At 42.2% G+C, this 27609-nt stretch overlaps 1 protein-coding gene across 5 annotated transcripts in view; it reads right to left on the minus strand.

Moving 5' to 3' along the window:
- Nucleotides 1-959: 959 nt before the first annotated feature.
- The window catches only part of TTBK2 (tau tubulin kinase 2), a 215266-nt gene continuing 188616 nt past the window's right edge, over nt 960-27609 (minus strand). For all 5 annotated transcript variants that reach the window (XM_030559596.1, XM_030559595.1, XM_030559593.1 and 2 more), the window contains 2 exons: nt 10777-12065; nt 960-9705 (listed from right to left, as the gene is read on the minus strand). In XM_030559596.1, the coding sequence (XP_030415456.1) occupies nt 9237-9705; nt 10777-12065 (1758 nt within the window). In that variant the 3' untranslated portion in view covers nt 960-9236. The remainder of the gene's footprint in view (nt 9706-10776; nt 12066-27609) is intronic.

Here is a 27609-nt window from a genome sequence, read left to right on the forward strand (position 1 = left end):
TCGGTGCCGGCGACGGCCGGTGCCGAAAGGCCTTGGTAGTACCGGCGGGGTCCGGTGCCGAGGAGGCGCTTCTGCCCGCCGCTTGAACATCGCTCAGCGCCCAAGGTGGAGGGGTAAGTGAAAGTCCCGCACCTTTTTGTTCTTGGCTTAAAAGCCCTGCAAATGGGGCACTTAGCTGTCAAGTGTGATTCCCTGAGGCACTTCAAACAGGAGTCGTGTAGATCTCCCTTCGGCCGCGGCTTCTGGCAGGCCGGGCCCATTTTAAAACCCGGTGAGCCATGCATGGGCTCCGGCACTGGGCTCATGGAAGGGGCTACTTCCTGAACCCCGCTAACTAAACTAACCATGTTAGCAAAGAAAACACGTATAACTATACAAATATATATATAAAAGGGTTATAACTGCATAACTATATATGAGAAATACGAGTAGCTAGGGAAGTGGAGGTCAGCTAAGCCGCGCTCCACTGTTCCAACGACCGACACGGGCGGTAAGAAGGAACTGAGGAGCGGGTGGGCCGGCAGGAGTATATATCAAGCGCCATGGTGGCGCCACTCTAGGGGGCGACCTGCCGGCCCACTGAGTTGCTAGGGTAAAAGTTTTCCGACGAATGTGCACGCGCGGCGCGTACACCTAACTGGAATGGATATGAGCAATCACTCGAAGAAGAACCTTATTTCCTTCACTTCCCTAATTGCTGCATCTTAGATATATTGTACACAAATGAGGCTGGTCTCCTCATGGGGCTGCAAGGCCAGGACCATCTTACGCAGCCAGCTATCTTACGGAGAATAATTGACATCACTCTATGAACACTGATCAGAGAGATCTTTTTGACTGGAGGGAAGATAACCAAGGGGACTGTTGTGTCTACACATAAACTGCTTCAGCAACACAGCTGTACCACTGCAGCTATGCCACTGTAGCACTTCAATGAAGACACTACCTACAGTGATGGGAGGGGTTCTCCTGATGGCATAGGTAATCTATCTCCCTGAGAGGCAGTAGCTAGGTCAACAGAAGAATTCTCCTATCAACCTAGCACCATCTACACTGGTGGTTAGGTCAGTTTAACTGTGTCGCCCAGGGGTGTGGATTATTCACACCTCTGAATGACAGTTATATTGACCTAACTTCCTAGTGTAGACCAGGCCTCAGAATGTCATATTTGGAATCTGCCATATTTTTACTACACTGAACCTGACCTGTAGCAGAATCATTGCTTGGTTGGATGGAAGGAGTGGGGCAAGAAATAGAGCAAAGCTAAAGTGTCTACCCTTTCCACTGTAATGAGTATGAGGCTGCTGAATCAGTAGGAGCTCTTTGGTTCAACTACTCCAGTTTGCAACATGAACATCTCACTGTTGCTTGCTCTAGGACCAACACATTTCCACTGTGTACTTTCTAAGTAACAAAAAAGCATGTCATAACACAATTGGTGCTGCTTCTCTCCGTTTATAAGTTCAGAGTTATAACAGTCAAGAAATAGGCTATAAAAATAATTGGTTAGGAGCTTTATAAACAGTAAACTCATCATTCATAGGCAGTCAAGGATTGCAGTTTTGCATGCTGAATGAATATTTTATTTAGAACCAGTTTATAAAAATAAAATATAAAATAATTTGAAAACAGAACATAAAACATTGTACAAAGCCTTGATATGGTACAAATGGGAAAAAAATAAATAATTACACCTTTATATACAAATGACTGTTACAAGTATATTAGCTGTTCTGCCAAAACTTATGTTCTTGGATGCCTGAGCAAAAAGAAAAAAAAATGGCTTACAAGATTTCACGGGCGGGGGGGTGGGGGTGCGGGGAGAAACGGGGACAAGTACAGGGCAAGAGAGTCTGGAAGACTCAACAATTGCCTCTCAAAATGGTAACCAATAAGCTCTGGGAAAAACATAAATTAATTATACCATAGACTAAATCTTGAGTTATTAAATGTCTTCTTATTGGATTCACTGAACATTCTATCTTTAGTTGATTTACAGATTTTCATTTCTTTGTGGTATTGCTCCAAGATTTTAGATTAGCAGCCAACGGTTCACAGATTCAGAAGTTCACTACTTGTGCCTAAGCACTGCTGGTGATTTCCTTTATTTATTGGACTTGATACTTGTAGGAAAGCAGTTGAAAATCATAACAGCTTGTGTCTGGGCTAATTCAAGGGGGAAATCAGAGGAAGACTTTGGAACCTTGCTCTGGCCAGGGAAGATTTCCAAGCAACCTACTTCTGGGATTCTTTCAGGCAGGTGGAGGCACCGGGGGTGTGAAACAGCTTTTTAAAAAAAGGCTGACTTCTCCAATGTCAAATTATCATGACCTTGCTCTGCCATGCAGTAGATAGGGGTTTGAGACCCCAAATGACTCCCATTCTCCATACATGGGAAGACAAGGCCCATCAACATTGTATCTTTGGGGGAAGATGCAAACTGTCCTGCTGTTAGAGAACCCTGTACACTGGCCAGTTCACAGATGAACTGATCCTGAAAGGAGGCTAACAACTGCAACTCCCATTGGAGGTAGTTAAATTCCTTTTGAGAGTTGTGGATGGTCAACACTTCTTATGGGCAGCCTGTTTATGATATTGCTTTTGAGACCATGTGCTCTCCACCCCTGGTCACAGCAGTTGCTATAATAAACTAGGAGGGGACACAGGTCTGCATGGTGGCCACATCACATTCATTTTCCAAATAAAATAACCAGCAACTGTAAATATCCTCACAGTGGACCCATTCCTTCAGTCCACACACAGGCAAAACCTCCACTGACTTCAATGAGAGTTTCACTTGCATGAAAATGGCTGGACCAGCCCAAAATCTAAGTTACCCGTATGCAGGAGGAATGGAAGTAGTAGACAGTAAAACTTACAGATCATATAAGCCAACATTTGCACTGGATAAGGATATTGATGAAGGCCTAAGCAGCAAAACATTTGAATCATCATATACCCATTTGTATAAAGCAGGGTTTCTTTATTTCAGCATTTCGGTTAAAGCCTTTGTTATATTCAAGCTCAAGTTTTGCACTGCACAGTCTCTAGCACTAATGAGAGATGGACCCTGAACCAAAACAGAGGCTCCAGATACCATGAATCTTTGAGAACGTTCAGGTCAATATCTGAGCCTTGCAGTTCAGAACACTCTCGTGTGCTAGCTTTATACATCAACCACATACTAATTTCTGAATATAATTTTCCCCTCAATGAACAACTTTTGCAAAGGGAGAGTCATTCCCATGATTATCTGGCATGCATGCTGAGCATCTTGGAAAGTGACTGGCTGACAAAAAACAGCTATACTATACAGGAAAGATTGCAAGTACTAGAGGTTTGTCATTGTTACTCTTAAGAGACACTATTAGTGACAATGGATGGAATGAAAGTCAAAATATAAAACAAAACTTGAATGGAGTAGCCACTAAGTTAACATACAGTACCTAGAGATAATAAACTTCTATATATTTTTGTCTTAAAGGGATATCTGACTCTATTAAATAAAGACAAATGATTTAAAGCATCAGACTATAGAGCCTGCTGTTATTGTGATTATACAAACTCCTCTGCTTTAGACAGCGTCCTACAGGAAACCCAGGTAGTAAGAGTCACTACACAATCCAAGTTCTCCCTTACTTATTTTTCCCAAAGAGATTTGTGTGTTTGTGTTTCAGGGGAAGGGGAGTTCAGGTGGGAAGCCAGAAAAGTACAGATTGGGTGTTTATGTATATTGTGGTGACTTAAGTATTCCTTAAGATTCATTTGTTCACTGTCTAGTTTCCTTGCATTTGCACCAAAGAGATACATGAAAGGATTAGGCATTGTACTGAAAGCTCCAGTAACAGTAAGGGCCATCCATAGCTTTTAACAGTTAAACACAGGGACATGGTTAAATACTACAGCTTTTATCAATATTGTAACCAGGTCCCCTGACTGTGTTACAGTGGAAGCATAGATGAACCAAAAGACATTTGGAATGATGCTGTGTACTTTATGAGCCTAATTCTGCAAGCTGCTGAGCATCCTCAACTCTAACAGAAGTCAACAGGAGTTGGCATTCAGCAACTCACAGGACCAGGCCCATAAGAAAGCAAATAGTTATTTTATACCCGAATGACCAGAAGTCAATTGGACTGTGATTGCAACTCATTCCTCCCATTCATTTTTGGAAGGTTCATTTTGTCACCGAAATGAAATGTGCAAAAATATTTTAGGTGAAACAAAGAAAAAATCATTATATCAAACAGTAGTGGGAGGTATGCATCAGTTCTTTGCCACTAACTCATTTTTAAGAGATTGAAATAATTACCCTCTGGCAGCTCTTCATTCTCATGTTGATATTGCTATTAGAATTCATGTCCTTTAGAGTTCTGCGGAAAATGTACAATTTGTTATGGAAAAGGTCACTTGCTGGCAGACAGGGAGACTGTAGTATAAGTCAGACATTGCCTAAGTTCTACTTTAGGGAGGGAGAGAAGAATATGGTTTTATAGCACATTACAGTTCAGTCACTGCCACAAATGCTACTGCAGTTATAGGGAGCATGGGTATTTTGCCCAAATTATGCCTGTGATTTGGAAGGGGGGCGGTGTGGCAATTAGGCCAGGGATAAGGGTAGTTCAAGGAGGAGGTCAAACTAAATGAAAGTACAGTGGGCCTCAGCTAGTTCTGGCAGCTGAATTCTAACAAAGAGGAGGCAATAGCTAAAGTAGTTCCCACACACTTTTATCCAAAAAATGGAAGGTGAATGGAACTACTTTTAAAGACCAACTTCAGTGTTTCTCTTGCTATAGTTAATGATCACAAACGCCCCAGCAATGCATGGAATGGAGCTCTCAGAACTCAGGCCTTGAAAGATGAAAAGCCCATCAGCCCACTTTTAAACATATAGGACAAGATAGAGCCCTGTGCTTCATGAGTATTCTGTGAGGTGAGGGCATAGGGAGCTTGTTTCTCACCCATGCAAACATCAAGACAGGATTTTACTTTGTAGTTCCCAGAGAGGATATGCTTACCAGCTACAGGGAATGCCCTGCCCCACCACACTCACCCAGCCAGCTAACATATATACTGGTAGCTGGGGCTAAGTATGACTCCTTTTTCAGAGCAGTAGCACAGTTCACCTAGCAGCATGTTACCTATTCCCACCCTGTCCTGCTCTAGTGGCAGATGTATGCTTAGCATCCTTTTCTCTGCCAACTCCAGCATGTCGCATAACTCATTAAGTCAGGGGCAGGATTCTGCCTATAGTTAATATAGTCAGTGTACCCTGAAAAGGTTTTGCCAATACTAAGATACATTTTAAAAAAATACAAACTAAGCTCACTGCAAAATAGCAGCTCAAAAATCTGTTATTTGGAAGTGAAATATCAAATGCTGGATTTTATTTCATTTAATACATTAAGGGATCCATACTGACAGCTGTGAAAAAATGCTCTGGAGGGCTTGGCAGTCATTTAGGCAGAGGGAAATTCTGCCCCTTTCCCAACTTCCCCCACTTGGCCACAAAAGCCCCCCGAAAGCAATGGAACTGCCACAGTTTCAGAACAGATGGAGAATACTGAAGAGGAATTGTGCAGGAGGAATCTGAAAGCCCTGTATGTCTTGGCTGCATGGCAGTTCTCTCTAAAGAAATGGAGATTAGGATTGAAGGAGGGTATAGCCAGTGGGTCCATGAACTAACCTTAGAGTAAGGGGAAGCTTCTGCTAACCACGTAGAATGGCTGCAGCTTCTCTGGGCTCTGGGGAAGATTCTCCCTTTCCTAAGCATGGCAGAGCTTCCCTGCACAAAGCCATTTACTTAGACTTTACACAGGGCCATTGTCCTTTGGTGCTTTAAATAACTGGAATTAAATGTATAATAATTTATATATTTACACTGCTGGGATTTATTCTTTATAGGGTCACTGATGATTACAGAGGCCCTTCTAGAAATATTACAAGGATGGCAATTACACAGGGCTTGATTACTATATAGCTACATTTGCTGATAGTTTAGTTCATAATACTCAATTTTGTTACCTTCACGGGGGAGGAGTTATATAACCAACAAAGTAAAAGTAGGAAGAAAAGTACAAGAGAGGCTGTAATCTTGACCTATCCATAAACATAAACTGCTTCTATTTCTAACCAGCTACAAAATCTGTGGCAGTAAGCCACCACCAGGGACATAAAGTTCTTTTACCATCATTGCACTGAAAATGCCAAAAGCACCATCCTCTTCTTTGTGCTTTCCCCCATTCAGATGTAGTTCCTCTCTTTGTATTGGCAAAAAGTACAAATAGTAATATATTTCTACAAGATCAATGTTCTCTCTTTTATTCATTAGTACGTAATATTGAACAATATGGATATATTTTACTCTGGCAGAGAGAAGGAAAATATCTTGAGTTTTATGTCTCCCCTCACCCGTAAAACAAACTATTCTTACAATAACAGTGATTACCTGGTTCTGGATCCTGTTGTATCAAGGAGAAAAGGTAAATACTTTATTTTCAATATTTCAGGGGAAGGGCACAGAGCCCAAACCTGCCCCCACTGAAGTTAATACCAACACTCCCATACACCTCACTCATATAGGACAAACTCAAAGACCAAAGCGAATGCTCCTCAGAAAATTGAGAATGAAAAATTATCATAAGCTGCCACAATGCCTTAAGAGACAGTATCAGCAGAGCCTTGGGGAGAGATGTCTACAATGGGATCCAACTCTTGTTAGTGTATACTGCATGGTGACAGGTAAGGAAATCAAAAAAGAAAAGATGGGGTTTGATTTTTTTTTTGTCATAGTCATCTATTAGGTATTTATTAACTGTCACTGCTACTGTATCATGAGCAATGTTGCAGCTTAAAAATGTACATTGTGAAATGAAAAAACAGTAATTACAAATCCTCTTATAATCAAAGATACAATACCTCTGAGTCTGTGCTCCTGTTTCACACGCAAACAGACAAACAAACAAAAAATATAAATAAAAGGAAAAGGCTGAGAGACAAAACACTGGCTTGCTGACACATCACCAACCCTTCATCCCTGTACTGAGGCATGAAGGCTACTTGACTTTGTGGATGCCAGGAAACTATTTTCAGGAAATGAGAGATGCAACGCCAAGAGTATTCAGACACGCAACAGAAAAAGAATTGCATCATAAATTACAAATGGAGAATGAGAAAGAGTAAGTGAATTTATATAAGCATATGTATATATATATTTATAAATATTTATATTATATAATTTACCATGATGACATGCAATCATTAGTATAGTACCTATAATACAATATAATACACAGGAATAAGCCTTTCCAATGGTATAGTTTCTTCAGAAAGAGCAGGTATGCCCTACCTTTTGCATTCCACTGCAGTGCTTGAAACCTGAATTAAACTAAGGTTCCATACTGTGCTACATTACTTATGGAAAACAGTATACACAGGAGGAAGAAGAAAATCCCAACACATTCTGACAGAACAAGTGAAATTCAGTGCCGCTCCAGGGCAGCTGTGATGCAGCATCAGAAATGTGTTAGCTCAGAGAGGAAATATTTCCTTTTCAATCCAAAGGTACTAGTTTGGCAGCAAATAGAGGTTAAATAAAAAGCACAGATGCTGGCTAGGAAGGCATACAACTACAGCAAGCAGATCAGTAACTGACAGTGCTTCCACATATCCAGCACCCCTGGGACAGGTAGTATTCGGGATGCTAATGTATCCCTTTCAGACTTGTATTCCCGTGTTTTAAACTATTCTGACCACTATCCATTTCTGAACACAGTAAAAGCTGCCATATCCCTAAAGTGTCCTACAATGATCCTCTACAGCATATTAAGTGAGTACTAAAGGAACTTGTTTGGGGAAAATAGGCACCATGGACTTTATTCACAGTGAAGGGGTCTGGCTTTCCTAAGAGACATTTGGTCAAAAGGGAAAACAAAAATCCCAACAGATAAATTTTCTGATATTTTTTTCTTCTCTCTGGTTATATTGCCAAATATTCTCATTCCAATTCTGTAGGAAGTGGGAGTGAAGGGCTTTATTCTTCTTATCTATAACCTAGCAAGTGTACAGGCTCTGCACTCACCTTTCAGCACGGAGAACATACATACAGTCCATCTTCTAGACTTAACCTAAATTCCAAGGTAAAAAATGAATCTGAGTTTGTAGTTCTCTCTACTCCTTCTCAGCTTCACTATCTTGGGTTTAATGTCAAGACAGCATCATTGTGAATAAGGTCAATAAAGGTTTAAGTAGCCCATAGCTAATAGGAAAATGATTGTTGTAACAAAGGCTCTCTTTTGCACTCAGACAAACAGGTTTACATACTTCTGACCAAAATACACACAGCAGTATATGGTAAGTCTGCAACAACCCTCCAGCCTGAAGACTTCCTTTTTTCTCCCATAACTCAGATTGGAATGACTGTCTCCAGAATGTACATAATACAGGCCTGGAGAGGAGAACCATGGATTAAGAAGGAAAAAAGCAACATGATTGATGTTTAAAGGTTCTTGAATACTAACAAAAGACAAATGCCCTGCAAAATAACACTATAAAACTCAGAAAACGTTAAAACTTATTTTTAAAAGGTCATCAGTATACAGGTGAAGTGTATAATTTTTTTTTAGATACGGGAATCTGTGCCATGGGGGGGGGGGGTTGGGATGGACACTGAATGACACAGAAAGAGATGTTCACAGCCTGACACTAAAAAGACTCACAAATTAGAAATATCTTCCAAATAATGTGCTTACTTAAAATTCTACAAATAAATGCCTGAGCAGTTCCTGTCTCAGAGATGGTGGTATCATTGTGGAAATAAAACTGGATGTTTCACGTTCTATTACATATTCTTTGAGAAAGGCCTTAAATAATTAGGCCAAATCTAAGTACACAACATAAAAACCATAAATAAATAAAAAACCCTATTAAAACACTCACCTTAGAGGTCATTTTAACTTCAAATGTTCCACACATCTTTGTCTGTCCTTATCTGGCCTCTACCACCCTCCCTGATCTGCTTGCTGTCTGTCATTAGGCAATGCCTGGCCACTCATTTACACACTATGGACTTGTCAAATAATTTATCATATATTTTCTCTCTTTTGAAAGCAAGGATTCAATACTGATTTTTTTGTTTTGTTTTTTGGGTTTTTTTGTTTTTTGTTTAAATACACAGTACATAGACACAACATGCATCAAATTACAAGAAGGCTTTTACACCTGTCAAGGCTCAGTTCCTATCTGCTAAGTTTACTAGCAGATTTGCTCTTTCCTGTGGGGGTTTTAGTGTTTGGGGAGTGGTGGCAGGAGCTGTTGGATCCTTTTAGACCATTCTTGCTTGGTTTGCTGCAGAAGTGCTCTTGTTGGCAGGACCTCCTAGAGGATGAGGAGCCTGAATGGCTAGGAGGCGATTTACTCCTCCCAAGGTGTGAGGATGAACTCTTCTGGTCATGGTGGGGCCGTCCAGCCCGGGATGGTGAAGAACTGGCTGTACGGGGTAAGGAAGAGCTCCGAGGGGAAGCACTGGGGCTGCGTCGAGGGATGACAGGGCTTTTAGGGGGCGTTTTTGGGCTATGTGGTGATCCTGGACTCTTACACTGGGTGGAGCTCCTTGGCTTTTGAGATCCATTCTGAAGGATTTGAGCCAGACGAGAGATAAGGTCTGAGTCTGAGTTGCTGCTCCCTAGAACTCTGTACCTGCGTAATCTTAAAAAGAAATGAAGAGAGATTATTTCCACCATTTTATTGTGCTTTGTCCATTACAATGAATATATACAAACATAATATAAGTAGAAACTAGAGATGGGCCTTAGCTGCAGAGTTCATATCTGGATCTGAATTAACCTAAAGTTCAGAGGTATCTGGATCTAGGGTTTTAGTTTGTGTCCAGTTCAAACGGATACAGTACCCCTGTTTGTGTAAGCCCCAACACATAACAAGAATTTCTTTATAAGTACTAGACAGAGGTGTCAAAGTGCATACATGCATACTTATTTTGCTGATAATACTGGAAGAAGCATACTGAAGGGCGGTGCTTATCAACTCCTTTTTTGGAAGGATAGCGTACAGTCCCTGTCTACCACTGTGGCTGCAGTCTGTCAGTGTGGAAGAGGGCAAAGTAATCCTACTACACCTTCCTTCAGAGGGTATTGCATCACTGGTGACACTTACACTCTTGTTATACTTGTAGTCTACTCATACACAGAACAGGATTATGGCTGCCCATGCATAGATGTCCAGGGGTGAAGAAGAGCTTCTGGAATTCTCTCTGTGCTCCTTTTCATTCCTGTGCATAATCAGTCATGATTTGATCCTAACCAATTATGTCTAATATTGTTCATCAAAATTTTCAAACTGTTAGGCTTCTAAATAAGAGTGCTTTGTTTGGTAATAGGTTTTGTGAGTGTTCAGCACTTTTGAGAATCAGGTCATTTTTATTTAAGTGTCTAAATATAGCTATAACTTTAAGAAACTGGGTTTGAAAATTCTGGCTAAATCTGTATCTATTGGAGAGTTCACTGGAAGGCTGTCACATTCTTCCGTAACACTTCAAGATATTATTAATATCTAACTGACGTGTTAAACCTAAAGCTTTTTAAAAAACAGTTAAGATATTTCTCAAATGCTTTCTTGTGGTCAGATAACTCAAATCCAGGATTTTTAAAAAGAAATCGGTTTACAAATGACTGACGTTTTGGACAATCACACGATACTCTTTGCAAGCTAGATCAAAGCTATTTTAAAATAAAATATGTATTTCTAGTTCATCTGTATTACCTGGCTTCTACCCCAGGCCTAGTTGGTGGTTTTCCCGGGGGTGGACGAGGAAAGAATTGAGCTGAGGTTGAACTGGGGACTTGATCAGTTGTAGCCCAGGATACTAGCCTTGGAATCTTGCTCTTTCTGGACTGAGAGCTACTTGGTGACAAAGAGCCATCCTCAGATTGTTTGCCCAAATGAGAGTCCAGTGTCACTCTGGAAAAGGAGGATAAGATTTCATCCTCTGAAAACGGTACAGGAGCAGCAGCCACTTTGTCCTCCAGTGACTTGTCAGAGGCACTTGAGAGGTCACCAAGGAAAGTCTTGAGCTGTCTCTTTTCCACAAGAAGCCGGACCAAATCTGTCTGATGGGCCTTCTTTAGGAGAAGCTTTTCCTTTGCTGAAACAGGAGAAGTGGATTCTGATGTCAAGTCTATTTCTTGTGCTAAAACTGGTATGCGACTTTGTCTGACTACAAAGGGTGACTTAACTAAGTCTTTCTTAGATTGATGAGAACTCTCATTCTCGGACATACAATGAAACAGCTCTCCATTTCTGGGGGTATTTTTCTCTCTTTTGCCCTCCTGCTGAAAAAATGTAGAAAGGTCCATCTGGTGGCATTCCAAGTCTTCACTATGATCAATTTCTTCATTATCATGGAAACCATTTTCCTGCACGACTACTATTTGACTTTTCTGTCTATCAGCAAATAGGTCTATGACTCTTGATGGTGAAACCTCTGATATCTCAGCTGCTGCTGACTTCAGTACCTCATAGTTTGCATCTGAATTTAGCACCAAGCAGGAAGTCCTTGGCTGTGATTCATCAGCAGATTCAATAGCAGCTGGAGGTTTCCCTTCCACAAATTTTGAGCTCCCTGGTGGAGAAGAACTCTGCCCTTTGTGAGACATTTTTATGGCATCCTCTGAAACCACTGGAAGCCTTCCTTCTTCAGTTTCTATAGCGAGATTTCCAGGTTCTTTTTCTTCCTCCCTACTGCTACATTGTTCAGGTAGGTCCTTTTGGCCACAGTCTGCGAGTCTGACACATTCTTTGACGTGCCATTCCCTCTCAAGCACCTCATGGTTGATATGATTTAACTGAAGTACCAGATCTGTTCTGCTGGTACTAGTGGGAAGCGCACCCTCTGTCACTACCAATCCAGGCAAATTCTCCTTAGGAGAGGAAAATTCCACAATGTGTTCCATAGGATGAGTGTTTCTGTCCCTCTTCTCTAGCTGGTGGCCATAATGAAAGCTCTCAGAGGCAGATTGGGCGGATGCCACTGATGGTCTGGGTACTGTTATCTATATTGGAAAATTAAAGAAAAAATTAAAAAAGATAGGAATATTATCTTATACAGATCATATTGTTTAAAATGGAGACTTGACACTGTATGTTCAAAGTGTTATTTTTCCCATCAATCATTATGTTCATATTGGAAAAGTAACAGCTAATTTCATAAATGACATTTGATTTACAGAACTAGCAAATAAAATTCTCTACCATCCTCAGACAAAATGTATGGCATGTGAAAACAAGCATTATCTCTGCTGAAAAGGTCACATTCACCAAGAACCCTGCTGGAGAACAGAGCCAGCCTAAGGAGTAAACTAAGTTTTGTTTGTTATTTTTATACAATTTTGCATATTTTTATAAAAGTTTTACACATTCAATTCATAGTAAAAAGTAATCCTTAACAAGCTATATAAAAATTACAAGACCCTGCAGTCAGGGATGGAAGATGATGAATAGTATTTCATAGGCTAGGATTAAAGAAATTAGATTTTTGGTCAAGGCAGCAGATAGTTCCCACTGAGTCACCATGGTGTACAGACATATATAGTCAGAGCTTGTAATGTTCATCAGCAGTGGAAATGATTAAGGAATGTGAGTCTGGCCATAAAAGCCTCCTGGATTCACCTCTGCTGGAAGGTGAGGCTGATGACAGTTGCCATCAAATCTGCAATTTTATATCACAGACATTCACTGGCACTTGCTGCAGAAATAGTCTTAAAGTGCTGGAAAGCTCAAAGGGCGTTTAGCATAATTAGCACAGTGACACCATTGGCTGGTAAAATCAAACTCATCATTAGGTCCCAGGAACACATTTCACATTTAATACTGGTGATATTCAATCTACTTCTGTGAAAAACAAGCAAACTGAGATTTGATTGTGACATGCACCCTACTGGGAAATCTGAATTCAACAGCTGCATGGAGACACTCACTCCTTTTGTACATCCTCTTAATAATTCCATGTAACAAACATCCATTATTACACAGTCAAACTTACTTTCATCAAACACAAACATCCAACTGATGATGTAAATCATTCACAGGAAAAATATGGAACATTAGTCATGCTGCATCATGATACTGAAGTTATAGAAATTAATGTCATTTATGTTACGGAAATTATTACCACATCTTTCTGAGATTTATTACACTGATTTTGTAATGTGCCTCACTTTTGGGTCTTTGTTCCATATTTGGGCTTGACGCTGGGTTGGGCAAGCTAGAAATAGGAGGTCTCGCTTGCAATGTGGTTTTTATACACCACTGTGTAACTGGTCTCAGAGTAGCAGTGATTTGCAAAGCAGGTTCTTTGTAGTTCCACAGACAGCATGAGAGTCAAGCATTTTTCCTGGGGTTTTCACTGAGTGCAGTGGGAGAGAAAGCAGGAAGTAGCACAGCAAGGAAGGCATCCTAAGGATTTCCAAATGGGACTGATTCAGCTGTATCTTTACTGTTCTTACAGAGGATTTGCCAGGATCAATGGAGCAAGGGAAAACCCACACTCAGATGTCTGGAGTCCTTCTGCAGCAAGAGAAAAACTTTTTTCTCGTTTACCTGCTCATTTGCTTTCAGTGACTGGATCAATATGCACAGTCCTGGGTTGTTCTTGTTGACTGAAGCAGAATGGCATGTTGACAACCTATCAAACCAAAGAGTATTCACAGCCTAAGGGACAGTCCTCACTTCTTCTCTTATCTTAGTTTGAGTCTTTAATATGAAAAACATTATCTCCATTTTTGAGCGAGAAGCGTTTTTTTACTCCAGGATTCAAGGAAAAATCCAGGATCTTTCAGGTGGGAGGGGGTATTTGTGCTGTACTGATCCAATCTCAAAAAGCAAAGAGAAAGTAGGAATAAAATTTGCCTTTCCATGACTAGGTTCACTACTGCAAAGATCCTGCATTTTAAACAACAATACCCTACAAACACTCAGGGTGTAAAGGAAAAGGAACAAAGGACATTAGGCTTAAGAAAATGAGACAATTCTTTCTCCCATTCCCTCTCTGTCTCTGATTGATCTCTCTAAGGGATCACATCTTTACGTATTCTATGTCTGAAAACTGGAGCTGCTCACTTGAACATACAGCCCACCTTTGTAAAGGTGTGGAGGAAAAGCCATCTGGTCACTTTATAAAAGTTTATTTACTCCTCTCTATTTAGGAGGCCTAAAAACTGTGCAGGCTGGGGGTGATTTAATCCTGAGGAGAGAAGAGATCTCTGTTATTCTGTACACTCCTTTGGAAGCAGATTTTGATCCACTTGGAGGTTTTTTCCTAGATCATTCAAGCCGGACCAAAAATTAATCTATTCTCTCTAAAAGAATCCAACTCAGTCATGTACATTTTCAAAATCCTCCTATGGTAGGTTTTGCCAGAATTTTCTTCCTAGAAATGAAAAAGATAGGCCTAACAATGTCCTGGTCCAAATTAAATCAAATATGCAGGAGCATGAAATAGAGCTGCTGTCCCCAGCTACCTTCTAAGCAAAGATGATTGCTGACAAAGCCACTGCCTTAAGGTTCAGGAAGTGCAAGCTGAATGACAACAATGTTAAAAAGGATGCAACAGAGGCTCTCATATAATTTTTTTAAATAAGACTAAAACTCAAAAGGGCTACAAGACCTGGGAGAAACTAAAGAAAGTAGATTTTTGTGAGGACCCAAAATACTAGAAGAAGGAACCTCCCCTCCTCCATGCATGGAGTTCCTTAAGGCACTAAGAACTGATGTCTGTACCTCTAAGGAAATAGGAGCTAAACTCTTATGAAAACCCTCTTGAAAGATGTCTAAGATAAATAGGGCCCTGGCCTTCTTGGATGAAACTCTCTAGCCCTACACCATGCTGAGAAAACAGACTATACTAAATAGCAGGCATGGAGCACCTGCTCTCGTGAGAAAGGAGCATAGTTTGACCCACCTTATCAGAAATCCTCAACACATTCAGAAGAGGGAACTGAGCCACCTGAGAGAGAGACTCAGAAGATCAGTAAAGAAGGTCCTACGTGGCCTCTCCAAAGCCAAAAGAATCAATTGGGTCCAGTGAAGAACTGTCTTTTTATTTTGAAGTATTTTCCAAGCAAGCAATATAGGAGGAAGTCATAAACAAGGTTGCTGTTCCATGGAATGGCAAATGTGTCAGACTGTAGAGGCCATAGAAATGGATACATGCCATAGTAATGAAAACAGCTTAATAGTTTGTTTTGCTGATGACAGAAATCTGAAGAGACCAATCCCTTGATGATATTTTTGACCTAACAAGCGGTCTCCTTGGCAATTCAAGTCACCTGGGATCCAGAGAGCTTTTACTGAGTACTCTTCCATTTATCTGAAGAGAAAGATGGCACTCTCTTAGAAGACTTGGGTTGTTGTGCCCCCTGTGAGAGGTAACCATCATTGTGTTGTCTATTTTTATGAGAATACTCTTTCCTTTATCAATTTCCAAAAGGACAGCAGTGATATTTTAACCATCCTTAGTTCAAGTCTGTTTATGTGGAAAATCATCTCTCTCTGAGCGCACTCTCTGAGTCAACAGAATCATCTGTCAGGCTATACTGGCTGTGATGTGAAGCCTGCTTTGTCCTTGAAATGGGAAGCCTTTCAACAGATCCTATTGGTTTTGCCACCAGAGGAGAGCAAGCTTCATGTTCTTTCAGTTTTCTACTGAATAGTCCAGATATTCTCCCTAGGCCCAGGAGGCAGGAAGTGCTGGTTGTTGAAGAACCCTGGAGCAGATAAGAGCAATATGTGACAGGATATGATCATGCTGAGAAAGAAGAGAATAGCTCTCTGAGTGACTGAGCAGGACCATAGAATTAGAATTGCTAAATGATTTATAGCTGCACAATTCTCTCCTTGAATGGAAATATCCTTCCTTGAGCTCATCAGCAAACACATATGGCTTAAGTGCTCACAGGGAAAGGAAGCACTCATTTTGTGATTCACCATGAACCCAAGTAAAAAATGCCCATTGTCCCACTGACTCTCCTCAGAGTTTGGGCTTTAGACTTTATCCACATATGCAAGTGATTTAAATAGCTGATTATGCAGAAGACTTTCCTGAAGAGGGCAGCTGCAACTTCAGACAAGGTGTTAATAAAATCCAAAGAAGCTTGTAATGGGGACTGGGTTTATCAGTGGTGCTGCATAGTTGTTTGGTCCCTGGGTTACACCTCTCCTCCGTTTCCAGCATCCCTCACTAGCAATCACTCCAACACTGGGGAGGTCCACTTTTGGTAGGAAGTGATTCAGCCATTCCAGCTGGTCATCAGTTGATTTCACCCCCTTCCAAGGTAACAGAGTCCAACAAAATATATATATAGTTCAACTTCCCCACAAAAGAAAGGGTCTTCATCCCACCTCCGAGCCCCTGTGGGTGCCATGCCCTTGACACAGGGCTTACAATGTCTCTACCCTCTCTTTCTTGCCAAGAGCAGGGGGAAAGATGGGAAGGAGTTTATGCCTCCTCCACAAACAGGGTGGTCGGTAGGGGAGCCTGGGCTCTCCCTCTTCACTGGGCTCTGACTCCTGTGAGAGACAGTGATAGCAAGCACCCCAGAGTGTTTCAGGGCTGCCTCCCAAGGCCACTTCCTACCATTTGCTTCCTTGGTTCACGGTGTGGTCAAATGCCTTACCAATGATCCTCTAGAGAAGCTAGAGCAAATGTTTCCCTAGTCTTAGGGAAAGTCTAGCCCTTTCTGGTAGGGCCTGGGGTAGCTGTTGCTAGCAGAACCTCTCTGTAGCCAGGGCTCCAGCTTCATCATTATTCAGGAACTCATGAGATAGGTCTCTCCTCCTCTACCATCCTCCCTCTCTTTCTGCATTGTCTGGCTCCCTTTTAAGTTTCTCCATTAGCTAGAGCAAACTCTGCAGGTGTGGCAGCGGCGAGTCATCTGGTCCCTAACTCCTTCTGTCCCAGTGTGGGTCTTAAATACCCCATTGCAGAACTGACACCAGTCCAAAAGAAAAGATGCATTTTTTAAAAAAAGCCAATTATTCAGAGGAAATGTTAGACCTATTAGATCAGATGAGACTATAAGGATGTGGAGGGAAGTATTTATTAACATCACAGAAGCAGGATATCCTTTTGGTCTCTAGTAGTCAGGGTGGAATGGAGGAATTCCATCTTGAATTTTGGTTTTGCTTAAGGCCCAGGATAAATCTGTCCCCCACACAGCTCTTTTAGGGACTATAAAGTACCTGACAAATTCCTAGAAAATATTGTTCCCTTAGCACAGAGATGATGGCTCTGACCTCCAAGAAGTGGGTCACCTCTGAAGAAAATCTTCCTTATTGGCTGAAGAAAGAGGAAGGTGGCATGCCACTACCCTTGGGGAGAGGAGGAAACTGGAGAAATTTAAGAATATAAATCTGGGACACCATGGACGGAACACAACTCAGTGAGGAAATTCATAAGCCAACCAATTGGAAATCTTTCCTTCTTACTGTCCATCCCCAGTGCCTGTGGGTTTGATGAAAGCAGATCAGAAGCATTTATTACAAGTCCTTTACTGAGATCACCAAGGGCAACAAAGATTTCTTAGGTCAATACTTCATGGTAGATTTCTGGATGGAAAATAATGACTATTACCTGCAAAAGAGGATTTGGGATTTCTTACACTGGGAAGCTGGGACTGGAAGAGAATCCTTATTATCGGAAAGTTCAGAGAGACTGGCATCTGAAATCTCATTAAAAAAATCTCCTGATTTAGGAAGCTATAACTTCCCCCCAGTTTACTCTACAAAGCCCTGCAAGCTACTGAAGACAAGATAAGAATGTTAGCTGCTAGGTAGAGGGAATCATGGATCACGTCACTAAAGTTATTAACAACTTGAAAAAAAAAAACAGAAAAAGCCTCTCACTTTTCAGGTAAAGGATGTTAAAAAAACCCAACCCTCTCGAACTTCCTCATCCTGCCATACCTCTGACAACCAGCAGATGGCAGAACTGAGTATGCAAGGAATAAAATGCAATGGAAAACTTTATAGCACTCAAAAAATCTTTCTAGTGTTTTGACTCCTTTTGTTTTTCTGCAGTGAGACATTAGATTCCACAAGCAAGGCTTAGAGCATGACATAACATCTGAATCAAGTTTAGGTGATGAGAACCACTGGCCTGAAAAGTCCTTGAGAAGTTTAGAGATGTGTGAAGTGTTTCCATAATTTTGTGAACTGAAGGGTGAAAGGGGAGTGTTTCATCCAAATTTCCTTCCAACAGGAATAAAGGGAGCCCTTTAGAATCAATTTTTCCCTAGGACGACTCCGATTTCATAGTGGTGAATATACTTCTGACCAAATCTCAGTCTTTCTGAAAGAGACTTTTAGCTGACAGTTGAGATTTTGTTCTGAATGTGATAACATTTCTCTCCAACCCTCAAAGAGATTCTAAGATAGCAGAGGATGCAAAAAACCCAGAGTGGACCTGTGCAGAGTTCTGTAGCCTCAGACACAGCTTTCAGGTGGAACAACTTGGATTCAGCTGCTAATTACTGAAGAGGATGGGAAGCCCATCGGGAGTTCTTCTGGAATCACAACCTCCATTCTAGTCTAGGCCACTAAGAATGATTGGTTGATTCATGCCATGAATGCAGGAGACAAGGAAAGAGGCTGAAGGCTACACAGGCTTGGAATCCATGAATAAAAACAAAACAAGATAGTAGCCACAAGGTGGCTGGAGGCAGACTTCTCACTTGCGAGTAAAGAATAAAAAATAAAGAGACAGGAGAAGAGGGACTTCTAAAGGGCATAAAAATACTTCATTGTGATTGATCATCAACCTGTCTGATTCAGTTATGAGGGAAATCTCAGCGTCTGTGCTCTAGCAGACATAAGAGAACAATAACTAGTTTAAACACAAAAAATAATCATAAATAATAATACTTTGCACTTGCATAGCCCCTTTCTTCAGTCACTAATTAATTAAAATTTAATCCCCTGTGAGATAGCTAAGTATAATTATGCCAATTTTATAGATGGTACAATTGAGACAGAGAGCTGTTAAATAACTTGCCCAAGATCAATATAGTAAATCAGGCTTTTCTACACTAAGTGTTTTTGCCAATATAGTTATACTGGTATAGCAACACTTGCAAAACCTTCTAGTGTAGACAGTTATAGTGGATATAAAATTGGTTGTACCAATATAAATTATGTCAGTTCCACTGAGGCCTGGTCTACACTACGATTTTAGGTCGAATTTAGCAGCATTACCTCGACTTAAGCCTGGACCCATCCACACAACAAAGCCCTTTTTTTCCACTTAAAGGGCTCTTTAAATCTATTTCTTTACTCCACCTCTGAGGAGGGGATTTGTGCTGAAATCGGCCTTGCTGGGTCGAATTTGGAGTAGTGTGGATGCAATTCGACGGTATTGGCCTCCAGGAGCTATCCCAGAGTGCTCCATTGTGACCACTATGGACAGCACTCTTAACTCAGATGCACTGGCCACGTAGACAGGAAAAGGCCTGCAACTTTTGAATCTCATTTCCTGTTTGGCCAGCGTGGCAAGGTGCAGGTGAGTGCAGATATCATCAGATCCCACCAGCAGAAGTGACCATGATGGAGTCCCAGGATGGCAAAAGAGCTCCAGCATGGACCGAATGGGAGGTACCAGATCTGCTCGCCATATGGGGAGATGAATCCATGCTAGCTGAACTCTGTTCCAGTAAACTAAATGTCAAAACATTAGAAAAAGTCTCAAAGGGCATGACAGACAAAGGCCGTAACAGGGACGCACAGCAGTGCCATTTGAAAATTAAGGAGCTAAGGCAAGCCTACGTAAAAACCAGACACACAAACGGCTGCTCCGGATCAGAGCCTCGAACATGCCGCTTCTATGATGAGCGGCATGCCATGCTAGGGGGTGCAGTCACCACTACCCCAACCCTGTGTTTTGACTCTGTCAATAGAGAATCATGCAACAGGGAAGCAGGTTTTGGGGACGAGGAAGATGAAGGAGAAGAGACTGAAGACAGCTCACAGCAAGGAAGCAGAGAAACCAGTTTCCCCAACAGCCAAGATATGTTTTTCACCCTGGACCTGAAGCCAGTAACCCCCGAACTCACCCAAGGTGTGCTCCCGGACCCTGAAGGCAGAGAAGGGACCTCTGGTGAGTGTACCTTTGTAAATATTACACATGGTTTAAAAGCAAGCATCTTTAATGATTAATTTGCCCTGGCATTCGCAGCCAGTACAGCTACTGGAAAAGTCTGTTAACATGTATGGGGATGGAGCAGAAATCCTCCAGAGACATCTCCATAAAGCTCTCCTGGATGTACTCCCAAAGCCTTTGCAAAAGGTTTGTGGGGAGGGCGGCCTTATTCCATCTGCCATGGTAGGACACTATACCACTCCAGGCCAGAAGCACATAGTCGGGAATCATTGCATAACAAAGCATGGCAGCATATGGTCCTGGTGTTTGCTGGCATTCAAACAACATCTGTTCTTTATCTTGCTGTGTTATCCTCAGCAGAGTGATATCATTCATGGTCATCTGGTTGAAATAGGATGCTTTTATTAAGGGGACATTCAGAGGTGCCTGTTCCTGCTTGGCTGAGGCTGAACCAAAATGTTCCCCACTGTTAGCCACACGGTGGGGGGAGGGGTGAAGCGTGAGTGATCTCTCACACCAAACTGGCAGGCCATCAATACAAGAGGCAAAATGCGACCTTGTAACGAAAGCACATGTGCTGTGTAATGTGAACAGCAAGGTTTAAGGTGAAAGAGTGTACACATTGTTCTCTAAAATGTATCTTTTTTAACCACTCTCCCTTTTCCTCCACCTGCTACAAACGTTTCTCCTTTGCAGAGGCTAGTGAAGATTAGAAGGTAAAAAAACGCACTTGGGATGAAATGTTCTGAGCTCCTGCTGTCCTCCCACACTGACAGAGCACAGGAGAATGCATGGAGGCAGACAACGTCAGAGTGTAGGAAAGCACAATATGAACACGAGGAGAGGTGGCGGACTAAGGGGAGAAAGTGGCGGGCTGAAGATGATAGCTGGCATCAGCTTACTGACAGAAGGCAAAAGTCGATGCTCAGACTGCTGGAAGATCAAACTCATATGCTCCAGCGTATGATTGAGCTGCAGGAAAGGTAGCAGGAGCACAGACCACCGCTACAGCCCCTGTGTAACCAACAGCCCTCCTCCCCAAGTTCCATTGCCTCCTCACCCAGACGTCCAAGAACACGGTGAGGGGGCCTCTGGCCACGCAGCCACTCCACCCCAGAGGATTGCCCAAGCAACAGAAGGCTGGCCTTCAATAAGTAAGTTTTAAAGTGCAGTGTGTCCTTGTCCTTCCCTCCTCCCCTCATCCACCACCCCACCCCACCCGGTGCTTCCCTCCTCCACCACCCCTCCCAGGCTACCTTGGAAGTTATCCCTCTATTTGTGTGATGAGTTAATAAAGAATGCATGAATGTGAAGCAACAATGACTTTATTGCCTCTGCAAGTGGTGATCGAAGGGGGGAGGAAGGGAGTGGATAGCTTACAGGGAAATAGAGTGAACCAAGGTGTGTGTGGGGGTCATCAAGGAGAAACAAACAGAACTTTCACACCGTAGCCTGGCCAGTCATGAAACTGGTTTTCAAAGCTTCGCTGATGCACACCACGCCCTCCTGTACTCTTCTAACTGCTCTGGTGTCTGGCTGCGCGTAATCAACAGCCAGATGATTTGCCTCAACCTCCCACCCTGCCATAAATGTCCCCCCACTTACACTCACAGATATTGTCGAGTGCACAGCAAGCAGTAATAACAATGGGAATATTGGTTTCACTGAGGTCTATCCGAGTCAGTAAACTGCACCAGCGCGCTTTTAAAGGTCCAAATGCACATTCTACCACCATTCTGCACTTGCTCAGCCTATAGTTGAACAGCTCCTGACTACTGTACAGGGTTGCCTGTATATGGCTTCATAAGCCATGGCATTAAAGGGTAGGCTGGGTCCCTAAGGATAACTATAGGCATTTCAACATCCCCAACAGTTATTTTCTGGTCTGAGAAGAAAGGCCCTTCTTGCAGCTTTTGAAACAGACCAGAGTTCCTGAAGACACGAGTGTCATGTACCTTTCCTGGCCATCCCATGTTGATGTTGGTGAAACATCCCTTGTGATCCACCAGTGCTTGCAGCACCATTGAAAAGTACCCCTTGTGGTTTATGTACTCGCTGGCTTGGTGCTCCGGTGCCAAGACAGATATATGGGTACTGTCTACCGCCCCACCACAGTTAGGGAATCCCATTGCAGCAAAGCCATCCACTATGACCTGCACATTTCCCAGAGTCACTACCCTTGATATCAGCAGCCCTTTGATTGCGTTGGCTAATTGGATCACAGCAGCCCCCACAGTAGATTTGCCCACTACAAATTGATGCTTGAATGACTGGTAGTTGTCTGGGATTGCAAGCTTCCACAGGGCTATCGCCACTCACTTCTCAACTGTGAAGGCTGCTCTCATCTTGGTATTCTGGTGCTTCAGGGCAGGGAAAAGCAGGTCAAAGTTCCATGAAAGTGCTCTTATGCATGCAAAAGTTTCGCAGCCACTGGGAATCATCCCAGAACTGCAACACTATGCAGTCCCACCAGTCTGTGCTTGTTTCCCAAGCCCAGAATCGGCATTCCACAGCATGAACTTGCCCCATTAACACCATGATGTGCACACTGCCGGGGCCCATACTTTCCGAGAAGTCTATGTCCATGTCTAAGTCCTCATCACTCTTGTCACCACATTGCCGTCATCTCCTCGCCTGGTTTTGCTTTGGCAGGTTCTGGTTCTGCATATACTCCAGGATAATGCGCGTTGTGTTTACAGTGCTCATAATTGTTGTGGTGATCTGAACAGACTCTATGATCCCAGTGCTATGGCGTCCGGGCTGAAAAAAGGTGTGAAACGATTGTCTGCTCTGAGAGGGGGAGGGCTGACTGACTACCTGGATTACAGGGAATTACAGTCCACAAAGAGGTTGGCTTTGCATCAAAGAGAAACACAAACAACTGTCACACAGAATGGCCCCCTCAAAGATCGAACTCAAAACCCTGGGTTTAGCAGGCCGTTGATTTCACGGAGGGAGGGAGGGAGGAAGCAAATTAATACAAAACAAATCGGGTCTATTTCTTGTTTTGATTCACTCCATCTATCTTTTACACCTTTAGGGTGGTAGCAGATGCTGCATTATGACTGCTAGCCATCATCATCTCCTGGCTGCTCAGCAGAAGATAGGAATCACCTGGCTGAGTCACTCCCATGTCTGCCCAGGCGCCCCTGACTGACCTCACCGAGGTCGGTTAAAAGAGCATCCAGGAATACGATGACGATGGCTACCAGTCGTAACGCACCGTCTGCTGCCAAAAGGCAATGAGATGCTGCTGTGTAGCAATGCAGTCCCACATCTGCCATCACCCAGGAGACTTACGGTGATGGTCAGCTGTGCGAGTTCCATGCTTGCCGTGGTATGGAATCTGCATAAGTAACCCAGGAAGAAAAAGTCGCGAAAGGATTGTCTACCGTTGCTTTCACAGAAGGAGGAAGGGGGGGGGGCCTGATGTCATGTACCCAGAATTACCCGCAACACTATTTTTGCCCCATCAGGCATTGGGATCTCAACCCAGAATCCCAATGGGCAGCGGAGACTGTGGGAACTGTGGGATAGCTACTCACAGTGCAATACTCTGGAAGTTGACACTAGCCTCGGTACTGTGGACGCAGTCCGCAGACTTAATGCACTTAGAGCATTTTTGTGGGGACACACACAATCGACTGTATAAAAACGATTTCTGAAAAAACGACTTCTATAAATTTGACCTAATTTTGTAGTGTAGACATACCGACAGGCATAACCTATACCAGCATAAGCACAGTTAAACCTATATAGCTACATCTACACTGATATAGCTACACCAGTTAAAAACCTGCCCCACATCTAACCAACATATTTATACCAGTGAACTTTTTAAGTGTGGACCAGGCCTCAGTGGCAAAGTTTGGAATAGAAGAATCCAGAAGTTCTGATTCCCAGTCTACTGTGCTAATCACTAGAAAACATTATCTACCCAATCATCATCATTACTGGCTTTTCTCTACAAACTCTATCTATGATTCAGCAGATTGCTGTCTCAGTTAAGAAGTCCAGGGGCATTAATCAGCATCTCTTACAATTGCAAAAGTTTAAATATGTCTCAGAAAGCAATGCTGAGCAAACAAATGGTGAGATAAATAAGATATTCTCTTCCTCACTCATTGAATTGTCAGAAATTAATTTGTTTCTGTTATAGACATAAATCCTTTGGCATCCACAGCACAATTTCTTATTTATACTAAATAGCATATAGTTCTCTCCAATTGTGTGGGATCTAGAATCAATTTCTCAATGTTGATGCTGATTCCAAGGGATGAAAGAAGGTTGAGCAACATGGAGGTTGATGCTTGGGCTTCTTGCCTAGACCATACAGCTAGAAGCCAGTCATCAAGATATGGACACACGAGGACCCTGTAACATCTGACATAGGCCGCTACAACAGAAAAAACTTTGATGAAGACTTTGGGAGCAGTGGCTATTCCGAAGGTGAGCACCTGTACTGGAAATGGTGGATGCCCACTGTGAATCTCAGGAAACGTCTGTGGGCCGGATGCATATCGATATGAAAATAAATGTCCTTCATATCAAGAGCCTTAAACCATGTCTTTTTTCTAAGCATGGGATAATCATTGCCCGTGTGAACATACAAAACTTGAGCTTGTGAATTAAGCAACTGAGATGTCGGAGATTGAGGACTGGTCTCCACCCACCTTTCTTCTTGGATATCAGAAAGTACATTGAGTAAAACCCCCTTCCTTAGTATTCTGGGGGAACGCATTCTACTGATCCTCACTGTAATAAGGAGTTCACTTCTTAAGTGAGGATTCTCTCATGAGAGTGGTCACTGAAGAGGCACATGGAGGGGGGTATTGGAGGAGGTGCTGTGACAAATTCAATTGTATAGCCATGGCGGATGATGTTCAACACCCATTTGATCCTTGTTATCACACTCCAAGTGTGTGAAAAGAGTGCTAAATAACCCCCAAAGGGGGATAGGATGGTCATCAGGTGGTAGGTGCAGCAGTTGGTGGCTCTTGGGTTTGCCTCAGAAATACCTGGCTGGAGATTGTATCTGTGACATTGAAGGCCATGAAAGGGGCCCCGGAAAGCAAGATCTGAGTCTTTTGCTGTTTTCTTGGGGGCTCACAAGGTCTCTGAGGATAGAAATGGGGGGAGCTATAGCACTGGATGAATGGTGGGTGGTGTAATCTGCACTTTGGGACAGGAGTGTAGATGCCCAGTGAATGAAGGGTGGCTCTTGAGTCCTTGAGGGTATGTAGTTATTCATCTGTTTTTTGGTTAAGGGAAGTCTTCAATAGTGTTCTGTACCTCCCTCAGGAAAACAGAGGAATGGAGCCGAGATTCCCTACACATAATTATGGCATAGCTATGGCCCTGGAAGAAGTGTCTGCTGCACCCACTGCTGATTGGAGGACTGTCCTGTCTATCAGCTTCCCTTCCTCAATAAGCTCTTGAAAACAAGCTTGGTTGTGTGGTGGCAGTTATCAGTAAAGTCCCTGAAATAACTGTAATTCAGGAAATTATATGGGGTTAATAATGCCTGATACCTTAGCCCCACTGCCCAGGGCTCAAGCCCTCCGGCTTTGGCTTTGGCCCTGGCCCTGGACACCAACAAGTCTAAGCCAGCCCTGGCGATCCCATTAAAATGGGGTCTCGACCCAGTTTGAGAACCGCTGCCATAATCACAGCTCTGTGAAGCTCCTCAAAATATCCACAGATCTCCTTGTATCCGAAACAACCTCTATCAGCCTGTTCCACCTATTACCTCCACTGTTCTCAACATCTACATCTAAAACACTGAAAGCAACCGGAGTGCAAGCAGACAATTTCCCATGGCTCTTGCCAGCTCTGGGGGGCAGAGTTAAGGAAGGGCATATGGTGTCACCAGGTAACCTTAACTCTGTGTTTTTCACCATTTAAACTATATAGCACTATCAACACTGCTGGCACAGTAGCTATACTGGAATTTGCTGCTCCATCCCAGCTGCATGACACTCCTCTGTTGAGATTTCAAATGCTGTGTATCGTAAATTAATGTTACTCAGAGCAGAAGTAACTTTAAACTGTAGGTTTATCTAGCCTCAGTTACACCTGCTTGGAGAGAGCAACAAGCTGTTCTGAGCAACTGTGTTCTGATTTCTCCCTTCTGCCAGGTTACACCCTATTTCTTTATATATCTATCTATTTTACATAGAGGGATCACAGAGTGAGAGGAGGGAGTGTAAAGAGTGTTTGTGATAGCTCTGTATTTCCATATTTTCTAATATATTGGATGGTGGGAGCTGGAGGAGAGGGTATTTTTATAGATTTACCTGAAGGTAAAATTTTCTGAGTTTACAGTTGCTGTGGTTTGAAAACAGCAATGTTCTTTTAAGGTGCTTTCTCCATTTAGTTATTGATACAAATGTACAATCTTAACTCTACATTAAGGAAGCTTTTGTTGTGTGACCTAATATAAATGCACTTGAAATAAAATGAAATGAGTAACTGCTTTTAGAGAATATTAGTTACATCATTATAACAAGTGGTTAATAGGTATCCATATGACTACAAGAGATACTCAAAAAATTAGAATATTTTTCTGGAAAATGTATTAAAAATTATAGAATGGGCACAGCATGTATTTACTCTTAATGGAGAACTGGGAAGCAGTTGCATTTATAATAGTATTACAGGATCTCCTGCTGTCACAGAATGATGATAAAAGTAGCCCAGGTATTGTAATATTTTTCTTGAGTGCAGTGGACTTGTCTCTAAACATGCAAGTCCAGGGTTTCACTTGACCTTAATTTCAAAAGGCCTGAAAGGATGGTATCCCTAAGCTTCTTTCACCTTCAAAATTTCAACCTTCCATTTTCACCTCTAGAGTCACCAAATTCCTTTCTCCTCACCATTGCTTTCATCCTTCTGTAACAATGACTGAGGTAGAGACTATAATATAGCCAGAAGGATGGCCAAGTCATTGCTTTTCCTTCTAGAAAGTTAGACTCTACTGGCTTCATAAAACAAGATTTTGGATTCTGTTGCAAAATCAACTGACGGGCAACTACAGATCACACTTTTAGTAGCATATTTTATTCAGTGTTTTTAAATCTAGACTTTACAGAATAGCTAATAACTTCCAGTAAGATGTTAATTAGTTTCCAAAGGAAGGTTTTTCATAACTCTTATCTACATACTCTGCCTTTCTAATTAAGAAGCAACCCAAATAAAATAAAACACTGAAAAGTACAAAATAATATATTTTAACTCAATCACAGAGGCTTTACAGCTGAAATATAAGACACTGTCCATTTGAAATTAAAAGGTTTACTGTACTTTAAATGAGAAATCATTGGTGCTAGTTTGCTTAACACACATATTACTTATATAGCTGTATTTTGAACTTAAACAAGTTGAGTAGTAACTGCAGTGAGTGTGGAATGTGTCAATATATATATTTTCCCTAGTTCTGAGATGGTTTC

Source organism: Gopherus evgoodei, chromosome 4 (genome assembly GCF_007399415.2).
Source record: "Gopherus evgoodei ecotype Sinaloan lineage chromosome 4, rGopEvg1_v1.p, whole genome shotgun sequence".
In the NCBI taxonomy this organism is placed as follows: Eukaryota; Metazoa; Chordata; order Testudines; family Testudinidae; genus Gopherus; species Gopherus evgoodei.